The sequence below is a fragment of the Protomyctophum bolini genome (assembly GCF_963924005.1).
Source record: "Protomyctophum bolini genome assembly, chromosome: 3".
Classification (NCBI taxonomy): Eukaryota; Metazoa; Chordata; class Actinopteri; order Myctophiformes; family Myctophidae; genus Protomyctophum; species Protomyctophum bolini.
The window spans coordinates 7,937,366-7,949,457 of NC_137864.1; the positions used below are offsets into that span (position 1 = coordinate 7,937,366).

The following is a 12,092-nucleotide window of genomic DNA, read 5'->3' on the forward strand; positions in this document are numbered from 1 at the left end:
TTTTGTGTTTAAAAGAAAAAAGGTAAATTAACGCCCTACCTGCATGATCATACTACAGCGTCACACTAGACAAAAGCATCAAAAGTAGCAGATCCATTAGCTCGAAGTGACATGTTTTGCGCTTGTAGCTATATATTTTTCTTTTTGAATCCTGAATAGTTTTGGACATTTCCACCTGAAAGAGACAATATTGACATTTATAAAAACAATAGCCAATCTACAAGCCCATGCGTCGCAACGTGTTATGAGCAAATAGAACTGCTATGTTTGCTGCTTTTGTGCGACACTCTTATCCTCTTATATTATAAACATATATAGCACCACCATATTATGCTAATGCCGCTCCGCCCATCCCCTTTAACTAGCGGTATACGTGATTGTTTTAAGCATCAGTCAACAATTATTCTGCGCCTCGGTAGACGTTTTTGAATGAAAACTCACTTATGGCTCCCAAAGCCTCCAATCTAAAACATGCCCCGGAGATGTTACTGTATCTGTTAGCTAGCTGCATGGATATATCTATCACTCTGACACCCACCAGCTCATGTGCGAACATACCTCCTTTAATACGAAACACATCTCCCTCGTGTGTTTATCTTTTCTGGAGAGCGCGTGTGTGTTTGTTTGGAGAGGACCTGACAGATACTGTAATGACTGTTACTGTACAGATACTGTAATGCTGTTGTTCCATCTCGGGGCACACTGTGCCGTGTACGCGCGGATGCCAGTGGTGAGATGCAACAGATTACTTTAAGTACCATTTTGAGGTACTTTTACCGTGTACAGAGTATCTCCGTTTTTAATACTTTTAATTTGAATACTCTAATCTTAGATCTCCTGTTTTCTAAAAGGTTTGAGAAATGTGAGTACTTTTACTTTTGTTCTTTAAAGGACCACTTCACCACTTTTCAACCTATCTTCATATAATAGGTGCTCACTAATAATCTTGAAAAAGTGGCGCAATTTTTACTTCTACTTTCTACTCGGTCTGTCTCTCATATAATAGGAGGGCTGTGGGAAGTTCAGAAACCGTCTTCCAGTGACATCATCGAAGTTTCAATGCGAAAATGAAAGCCATCGTTCTCACGATAATGAAAATCTAAACATTTTTGTAAAAAAATCTTGTTTAAAGAATAATCTGCCTAATGATGATGTCACTGGAAGACAGTTTCTAAACTGCCCACAGCCCTCCTATGAGACACAGACTGATTTTATCATGATTATTAGTGAGGACCTATTATATGAAGATAGGTTGAAAAGTGGTGAAGTGGTCCTTTAAGTATATTATAACAATAATGATACCAATTTACTTTTACTCAAATAACATTTTGTATGCAGGCCTTTTACTTAAAATTGTGGTATTGCTACTTTTACATAAGCATAGTTGTACTTCTTCCCACGGTGTTGGGGATACTGTGCGTACGAACACAACCCAATTCCAAGTCGATGTTGACTTCATTCCAACTCCCGCCAGGAAATATAAAGATGAAGACGTTATCAAATGTGATTTTCAAACATCTGAAGGCTTTATTATGCCATGATGGAATTACAACAAAGATTCTCCGCGGCCCATTTGCTTCGCGGCCTTTTAGAGTCGCATGATTGAACTAGTCGGGGCTGCATGCTTTGTAAGCACCCAATCGATAGAGAAACGCTGACAAATTAACCCATTCTGACCTGAGATCAGATTCATACGAGGTTTCCACTGGGACACGCACTGGTCTGATTAACCCATTCTGACCTGAGATCAGATTAAAAAAATGTCAGTCGTTCTTCGATTTTTCAAAAATAGCAGACCTACAAGCTCGTAGCGCGCCACTCGGTGGCGCGCTACGAGCTTGTAGATCTGCTATTTTTCAATAGCTAAAGCACGACATGGTGCTAACACCAAAATGGGTTCCCGGCCAGAATGGGTTAACTGACTGACACTGTGGGATCAACAAAGCAGCCAGGTGAACATGACTGAACGACAGAAAAGCCACAGCGACAACACTAGAGGAAGCGACCAACCATGATCTGACTGGCACCACCGACATGGGAAAACTCCCATTCTACTAAACTACTCTGCCACCAAAGTGTGGACTGCCCTGACACCATCCATTAAGCACCCTGTGTGGTTGACAGGAGCGCTCCCAGGGCTTTATCCCACTTAGGCCTGACGTCGAAATTAAAAATTATTATTTTCGTAAAGATTTGAGGCACATTTTAACGATTTTTCAAAAGATCAGCTACTTCTGTTAAATGCATGATCATTTTTCAATGTGGAAGTGATTATGACGCAAATAATTGCGATGAGGCAATTTCCTAACAATTGCGACAGGGTTTGTTTATGGCTTTTTGCCTTTATTGATAGTTATTGGTGAAGACTGACAGGAAAGAGGGAGAGAGAGAGAGAGAAGGGGAGAGACACGCAGCAAAGGTCGTGCATGAACGGGACTCGAACACGCGCCGCGCCACCAGGCCAGAGCCTTTATATGTGGCACGCTCCTGAACCGCTAGGCCAGAGGGCGCCCCCTGTGACAGGGCCTATCTGTCCACCACTGGCCATGATGAGAATGAGAATGTATGGCAGTATAAGTGCTAGGGGGGATTATTGGACTGGTGAATGAGCCAAGCGGCCTGCCAGCCTAGCGATATGTAACTGTCACCGGTTCAAAGACACTGCCAGCCCGTCTGCTGACAGGTAATGATGACTACACCAGCAGGCAGAGAGAACCCCACTGGTGGAAAGAGTAACTAAGTACATTTACTCAAGTACTCAGTGTAGAACGACATTTTCAACCTACCTTCATAATCTGTCCTCACTAATGCTCATTATGTGGTATTATATATTCATGGTGCCATTCAGTCTAGAGGGCTGTGGGTAGTTCAAGTGGCTTGAAAAGCCAGCCTGTCAATAATCAGCCAGAGCAGTAGTGGCGATGTAGTCGTGACTTTGTCATCATTGGCTATAGCCTCACTACTTCGCCAAGGCTATAGCCAATGAGAGACTTATACCCATAATACCCCATACTCTGAACGACTGTCTTATGTCCGAGCCAACTCCATGGTCAAAGCCAATGGCTCTGTGTTGCGTTCTCTCAAGCTCTGGCATTATCACCAGCTGCTTGTCTTTGCTACTCGTAAACATGCACATAACCAAATGGATCTGTAAGTTGCCGCTGGAGGGTTGTGTGTGTGTGTGTGTGTGTGTGTGTGTGTGTGTGTGTGTGTGTGTGTGTGTGTGTGTGTGTGTGTGTGTGTGTGTGTGTGTGTGTGTGTTCTAACTCAGTGGTTCCCGACCGTCGGTACGCGGACCGGTGCCATATGAGTGTGTCCATTTTCCAATGCTTTATACTTCTACTCCCTCATAAGCAATTATTGTACTACTTGAAAACCTTCGTTTATACGAGTTACTTATGTATTATTACGACAGAAACCTTACCGTAAGTCGGATCTACTATGTTGACTCCTTGTGCGCTTGAATATTTGCTATTTAAAAATATATATAATAAACATGTTAGCACTTTTAATTTGGTACTTTATGTATATTTTAGTGCCAACACATTTACTGGAATCAGATGCAGGACTTGTTTTACTTACTATCAGAGAGTATTTCTACATTGGCACTATTATAAATGTATCGGTACGCTTCTGTGTGACGCTGTAGGGTGTTCATTTACAAGAAAATAACACAAAAAGTTAGAACTTGGAATTAAGAGGCTTCTGCCCGATGGCAACGTTATATAAAACAAACACTTTCAAATGGACAAACAATATCAAAACAGTACAAACGGCTCATCTGCAAGCTTGTAGATGCGGGCCACATATGAAAAAGTAGGGGAATATATATAAAGAGATGGAATACGGAGATTACAGGCTTCATATACAGTGCGTATACAGATGGCTGGACATGTACGTACGGTAGGCTATATGGAGTATACGCTCAGCCATCCATGAGCGCTGCATGCAGGCATCCGCCCAGCCGCCACTACTTATCTGTGTTTGTTTACCGTACAGTACAGTGGAAAGGACCGTCTCCGCCTCCATCCCGCCAAACAGATGTGTACTCCTCTGTGTGTGTGTGTGTGTGTGTGTGTGTGTGTGTGTGTGTGTGTGTGTGTGTGTGTGTGTGTGTGTGTGTTTAAACAATGCCATAAGGACATGCTGGGGCGGTTGTGGTGGAGGCTCAGCTGGGGAGACACAATGTATATCTGTGCCACGGAACACCTGGGGCATTGTGCGCGCACACACACACAGACACACACACACACACACACACACACACTACTGTTCTGCAGGGAGCTTCTGTTAAAAGCTTCTTTTAATCTCTTGATGTTTAGATTGTGTGACAGTTGTACGCCCAGCGTTCTGGAATCGTACAGATTCTTCTTTCTTTTCATGCTTTATTTCTTTCTTCCTTCCTTTTCTTTTCCATCTCCGTGAACTTTCCCGCAGAGCAGAGATATATAGTTTCAATCAGCCAAAACGTTGGAAGTGAAAAGGTCGTCCGTTGCTTGCAAATTGCAATTCATATACGGCCGCATTCAGTAGCATCAAATACGCATCAAAGACACGGCCGGGGCGAGACGAGACGCGATGCGGTGCGTTTGCGGCCGGCGGCAGAATGAAATGCTAGCCGCGGCGCCGCAGGCCTTGATGATAGCAACATTCCAGCTGACCAAAGGGATTCCTTTGATGTCCCATGGAAGACGTACAGACAGTCTCTACCTGTATACAGACTCATGTATACCGTACCTACGCCTAATATTTAACTTCCTTGACCTCTGCAATTCTTTAATATTTTCTGACTTGGTTTATGTAAAGTCTGTATGCCAAATATATTAATTTATTAATGATGCACCGTCCCAGTTGGAGCCACTAAAGGCGACTTGGTGGGGTGCACACTTAGTTTAGACTAGTCATTGGTTAGACGTGGGTTAAGGGTTAGGTTTAGGTGTGCTGCCCCGTGGGAGGTTAGCTTTAGGGTGAGGGTTTGAGATAGGTTGTAGTTGTAGGACTAATGACTGGGTCTAACCAATGACTAGTCTAAACCAAAAACTGTCTAAACTAAGTACTGCACCCGAATTGGTACACAAATCCTACAAAGGGTCTCCTAAGTGGGCGCCGTCTGACGGCAGATCTCGCAAACGTCCTGCGTTTACTGGTGCTGGAGCCTGTCCAGTGTTTTGTTGGGACAGAGAAAGGTTGATAGGCCATTTCTAGTATGGCAATCTTGGGAAGATTGTGTTGGTTTGTGACGATCGGGTCCAATATCTAGCTCAGTGACCACGGGGCTAAAGAATGGTTCAGAAGCTGTGTTCACGCTCACTCTTCCATTGGAATGAATAGACTCCAAGAAACATAATCGATGATCGATTTTAATACAAAAATAATAAGGAAAAGTTTTTCCATTTTTTTTTTATATATTTAAAATGGCAATTGTAAAAATAGTTCAAAATAGAAATGGATATAAAAATGTTATTATATCATGAGTGATTATTCGATTAATGGAAAAAGTAATGGCTAGAATAATGAAGATAATAGCTATAGTTTTAGCCTGGAATGCATTCCAGAAGAGAGAGAGAGGGAGAGAGAGAGAGAGGTAGAGGTTATGTTATATGGGCTGGCTGTTTTGAGCAGAGCAGCCCAGCTCTATTTAAAGACTAGCAGCATCTGCTCCGAGTCCATACTACCGTGTTTTTATCTGCACACACACACACACACACACACACACACGCACACACACGTTGGTGTCTTTTGAGGACATCGGGCAATTTTATAAATGCCCCTTTCCCCCCTTTTTGCCATTTACAATAAGCTTGTAGGGTAGACCCTATAACTCTAACTCTTGTTAAAAGTACACATAACTTCAAACCCAATCCTTAAAGGGGCATGACATCCTATAGGCTGATTGTGTATTGTTTTTCACTCCAGGTTAAAAACTACATCAGGCTAAAACCTGACCTATGGTACACAGTGAAACACAACGGCAGCTGTAAGAGCCATTTGATCCACCATATTGTTTCTAGTTTTCATCGTCAATTTGCCAATCACGGTTGCCATGGTTACAGGGAGGGAGGTTATTTAACCCTGGCCCTAATTAGTCTCAGGTGTTGCCAGTGGCAGAGGTAAACCAGTTTTTGACTGTGTTCATGAGGGCTGGTGATCTGTATCCTGTGCGTTTGATGATTTGTCTTGTGTTTATTTTGTATGACAAAGTATAGGACTTTGAGAGGCTAATAAATATAATTTAATTTCTACTCAAATGGACAGCATCACGACCATACAGGCAGTAAACTGGAAGTTTATGCAATTGTCTGCAACCGCAGCGAAGGCGGATCTTCACTCGGTAGAACCAGCTAGAAAGCCTGAAAACATAGCCTTGCCATTCATTTTAAAATTAATGTGACCATAATTTACTAAATGCATAGCATGATGATTTAAAAAAAAAGATTTAACTAGCGATTGGAAACAATAAACAACCTCATTTGAGTCCCATTGAGATGATGTCTTGCAAACAATAGAACTATAGCCGTTACTGACCCTGTCCTATAAACCACGTTGTCGGACTAATGTTCCGTCTGAATTACGAGCGGATCCCGTCTGCCATGTTTTTAATCTGCTGTAATTTGAACTGGAAAACAAAATACCGTACTAAAATCATTCTAGGGTGTCATCATGCCCCTTAAAGCCTAAAGGCTCATACATAGTCTGGATTTTCGGTGGTTAGGTGACCACCGAACTACAACATGACGTCACGAGCCGCGGTGAAGAGCAAACCACCGCCACCGCTCCAGCCCTTCTCTCTGTTTTTACTCACCACCGCTCAACGTTATTTCAGCTCCGGTGGTCAGCTCACCACCGGAGCGGTGGTCACCGTGACCTCACCACCGAAAATCCAGACTATGAATAGGCCTTTAGGGCCCTATATTTTGTCAGTGCTAAACCCTTTAACCCGAAACGTCTTTGCCTTTTTTACTATTTTTGAATACCGGTAGTTCAAATTCAAATAGCTGATCTATCGTGTTGATGTAGATCGGCTAGTTGAATGTTTTTCAAAATAGTAAAAAAGAAGTTTAGGGATATTAAAGGAGTTTAACACTGACAAAAATAGGGCCCTAAATGTCTAATCCTATAAACCTAGTCCCAACCTGAACCTGAATTTGTTCCTAATTGTAAGCCTAAGGGAGCGAATAACTGATACGAAGATGCGTCACGATTATTCCACATCAAACTTTTAATTCTGTGAGACATCCCGGTCATACAGGTTGATGATTTATTTCACATTGGAAAGAAAATTGAAAAATAACTACGTTGGACATTTAGCCCTCGCAAGAATAGAGGCTCACACACAGACACACACGCACACACACGCACACACGCGCATGGCGCACACACACACACACACACACACACACACACACACACACACACACACACACACACACACACACACAGACACACACATACACACACACACTGTATTTCCTGGAGTTATGATTCTAGCGCTGTCATAACTCCAGTCTTACAGGTTGATAACACTGGCTGTCTGGATTGATGAGGCGTCAACACTGTCAGCCAGACGCTGCAGGACCCACACACACCTAATGATAACATCAACTATACTATAGAATAAAAACTGTGTGTGTGTGTGTGTGTGTGTGTGTGTGTGTGTGTGTGTGTGTGTGTGTGTGTGTGTGTGTGTGTGTGTGTGTGTGTGTGTGTGTGCGTGCGTGCGTGTGCCGGGAGTGACATTACTCAAACTAATCGATCACCAAAATACATAAGTAAACTACGCAAAATTATTAGTTTTATTTCAAAGAGACCGTATTTGAGCTGTCTTTTTCCCCTCCACACCAAACCTCTTTGACTCCGCCTCACAATAGGAATGGTATAGATTTGAGTGGCTTGTGTGAAAACCAGCTCTGAGGACCCCCTTGTGGTCCCTGACCCCTTGTGGAAGACCCCTGGTGTACTGTACGCGTGTTCCATTCCAGACCTGACTGTGTACTGCCGTATACGTATATGAATGTGTGTCACAGCCATGGCAGTGTACTGTATATAAACAATGCATGTGTGTTACAGCCATCACTGTGTGTTTGTTGTGTGTTGCAGCAACAGCACGACGGGCGGCTCGTACATCAAGAAGTGCTGTAAGGGCTTCTGCATCGACATCCTGAAGAAGATCGCCAGGAACATCAAGTTCACCTACGACCTCTACCTGGTCAACAACGGCAAGCACGGCAAGAAGATCAACCACGTGTGGAACGGCATGGTGGGAGACGTAAGCAAACCGTTCAATGTTGGAGCGCCCAACCACGGATTTCTTATCTCATGGCTGTCGGGCGGAAACCTCCTTAAATGAATGCCCTACTTGATCATAATACTACATAAAAGCACCAAAAGTAGCAGATGTACAAGCTGAAAACAAAAGGAGTTAACAGGGCTTGGAAGTAAGAATGTCCGATATTGACTTTTTTTTTTTTTACGAGGTCCCAGTAATGTCCAACTCCTAATTAGATACCGACCAACCGATATATATGCGGTCGTGGAATTAACACATTATGCCTCATTTTATTGTGATGCCCCGCTGGATGCATTCATAAATGAAATTTAAAAGTATTAAAAACGATACTTTCCTATATTCTATTGTTATGCAAATAACAATGGAAGCAGTGCTCATTTGGTCGACTACCACATGAGTTTCACTGATGACAACTAAATACAAATGTAATCAAAACTAAGCTATTTCTTTTTAGCACGCAACAAAGCATGCAATCAGCTATCAAGGCCCTGACAAAATCATCTGTAAGATTTAAGTCAACTAACATCGTATGATATTTAGTTGACTAAAAGTAGACTAAAACTAAAACATTTCAGGTGATTAAAATATGACTAACATTTGCTGTACAAATCAACACAAGGATAGCACAGTGCATGGGGGAGTTAGCTCAGCGTGCAGAGGAGGACCTCTTAGGCATGTTTTGTTTGATTGAATACTGTATTAGTCAGAAATGTAAACAAACAAACGTGGTACACAAACACGTCCTGGGGACTTGTTTCCATTCGTGGTCCTATGCGTTCAATACATCAACATAGCATGGAAAGATTACCCAATAACACATGCATGTCATACAACACATACAAACACTATTATATTATATAAAGATTAAGGCCTGACTCACACCTTTCGATCTAGCATACAACATTGATGCATGCTAGATGTAAACAAAGGGTAAGTGTCAATGCATTTCCAATGGAAGTCACATGGTTTGACAAACAAAAATGTTGTGTCAAACCATGTGACTCCCATTGGAAATGCATTGCGAGCTTGCATCAGTAAATAAGTCTCATGCATCAGCTATACATCATTCTGTTGTGAAGGTGTGAGTCAGGCCTAAGATAGCCCTGGAAGGAGTCTACACAAGAATGCTACGAATGGCACTATAGGTGTCACATGGACGGACCGCATCAGAAATGTGGACCTCTATGGGGACCTATACCACGGGACAAAGTCAGAGAGAGAAGGATGAGGCTGGCAGGGCACTGCGTCAGGCACCCAGAACTTGAGGCAAGTAAATTGACCCCTATGGGAGCCAACCCTGCAGGGCAAAGCCAGGAGGGGAAAGAAGCTTACCACCTATGTAGACGTGCTGAGGCGCGACAGCTTGGCTGACAACACTGAAGAGCTCAAGAACCTGATTGTTGGATAGGAATAGGAAATTGTGGAGGGCAGCGATCCAGGAATCCCGAGTTGGTGTTGGCTAGACCTCACTCTCGCTGCAACTAACTATATAAAGATTACCCAATAAGCCACGCATGTCATCAACACATACAAACACTGGTATATGTACCAAAGAGATGAGATTAAAAATAAACCACTGTTACACATCCCTTAACCCATTTGAGGACGGGAACCCCTTTTGGTGTTTTGAAACATTATGTTATAATTTAGCTATTGAAAAATAGCAGATCTACAAGCTCAGGTGGCGCGCTACGAGCTTGTAGGTCTGCTATTCTTGAAAAATCGTGAAAATGTGGCGCAAATTTGGAATATATAATATAATATACGTTTTAACTCAAATCTTTGCTTCTGAGGGGTCCCTGGAACAACATATTTTCAGATGGGGGTCGGAGGCCAATTACATATCATTTTTGGCGTCCTTGATATGAAATATTGAGCACCACTGAAACGTCTGTCTGTCTGTCTGTCTGTCTGTCTGTCTGTCTGTCTGTCTGTCTGTCTGTCTGTCTGTCTGTCTGTCTGTCTGTCTGTCTGTCTGTCTGTCTGTCTGTCTGTCTGTCTGTCTCTGCGTGTATAGAATTGATCCGGATCATTTGGGTCAGTATTGAGAGCACGGTTAATCAACAGCATTAAGGCATCAATTAAAGCATTAAAGCGTCCTTGCCTCACGCTGAACTTCAAAATGTTTTGTCTTATTAACGGCGGCGGTGTTAAACTGTCCTGAAATGTGGCGCCGCCTGTCACAACGAGACAATCCAATTAACCAGGTGTGTAGACAACAACTCCTCGGATGAGGAGAGGAGAGGATTGAATCTACTGCTACAGGGCACACACGCAAACACATGCACGCACGCACACACACACACGCAGGTATGCACGCACATGACATACAATAATGCACAAATTCACAGGGAAAGGTCTCCTTATTTTCCTTCTGTAAAAGGAAACAACCGCTTCACTCTTAAAGGAGTAGTTAAAAGTGACTTGTTTTCAATCAATTACACACACCATGAAGCCTTGAATTCATCTTGGCTGCATTCCCGAGCCAATAATTTCATGAACGACGGAGACTCAAACAGTCTACTACACACGATTGGCTCAGGAATGTGAGAAAAACAAAACAAATCTCCATGAATTCAAGGCTTCGTTAGGTGTGTAATTGATAGAAAATAAGTATTTTTGGGGGTGTCATTTAATGAAGACAATGCTTCTTTAATCTTTACAAAACATCAATGGATTATTTGTTGTCCATGTTGCAATCATAATCACCACATTTCCAAGATTGGCTGCAAAGTTTGCGCGTGGATGAACAGTAGACCGGAGAGGTTTTATTGCCGGTATCAGCCAGGTATCAGTGCGGACGCCTGTCCCTGTTTCACAATGCGCTATAGAGACCCCTGGGAGATGGGTTGCTGAGGTGGGTTCGCCCTGGGATCGAACACATGACCTTGTGGTGGAAAGGCACTCGCTCCTTCGACCAAATAAGGTCATGGGTTCGGTCATGTGTCCTCCATATGGATTGGGGCATAGGGACACAGCCAATAAAACATATTGCTCTGCTACAGAACAGATATCCACATATCAACAATATGTGGATATTTAACTAGAGGGCAAAGAGCATCATTGCGAAACGCAATGTTTCATCTCAATTATCCTGTTTTCATAATGATTGGAAGCCTGAACCGTAACCGAAATGAAAATGCGATCAATCACCCGGCCTTGTCTGTCTGTCTGTCTGTCTGTCTGTCTGTCTGTCTGTGTCTGTCTGTCTTTTGTTTGTTTGTTGCGTTAACCTCTTCACACGCACACACATATAACACTACTGGAGCAGAAAGAATGCCGGCAGGCAGCGTTTTAACATCAGTATTATTCCTCTTTCTCTGCCTTGATTCATGGCTCCTCCCCAAAGAGTCCTCTTGGGGGAAATCACTTGAATTAAATTATTAAATTAGACAGAAACAATTACAGTTATCCGTGTCAGCGAGCCGCGCTGCAAGTAGATTATTCAGGTCTGGGTCTGAGTACTCTTATTTCATTCACACTTCGTTTAGTTTCCCATGTACTGTACAAGCGCATAGTGTTGAAGTCGTTTAGAGATATAAAAGTGTAAAATAAAAGGAGACGCAGTGAAATCAAATAAATGGGCGGGGGAAAAGAAAGACATGTCTGGCATTACAACACGTTGACTTCATATAAGACCTCTCAAAGTCACTGGAGCGTATAATAGCTTCAATTACAGAAGTTACTAAAAAGGGGCTTATACTGTAGGAAAATTGTGGTAATCTGTTCAAATGATTATGGTGTACCCTAAGCTGGTGGACCGTGAATTTTTATAAAGGCCTGGTTTCATCCCTGTATGACGGGG

The 12,092-nt window shown here is 42.8% G+C and overlaps 1 protein-coding gene across 1 annotated transcript in view; it reads left to right on the forward strand.

The window, feature by feature from the left end:
* The window catches only part of LOC308336822 (glutamate receptor ionotropic, NMDA 2A-like), a gene marked incomplete at its 3' end in the record, with an annotated part of 187,358 nt that overhangs the window by 144,140 nt on the left and 31,126 nt on the right, over positions 1–12,092 (forward strand). The window contains exon 10 of the mRNA XM_080794398.1: positions 8,098–8,266. Coding sequence (XP_080650524.1) covers positions 8,098–8,266 — 169 coding nt within the window. The remainder of the gene's footprint in view (positions 1–8,097; positions 8,267–12,092) is intronic.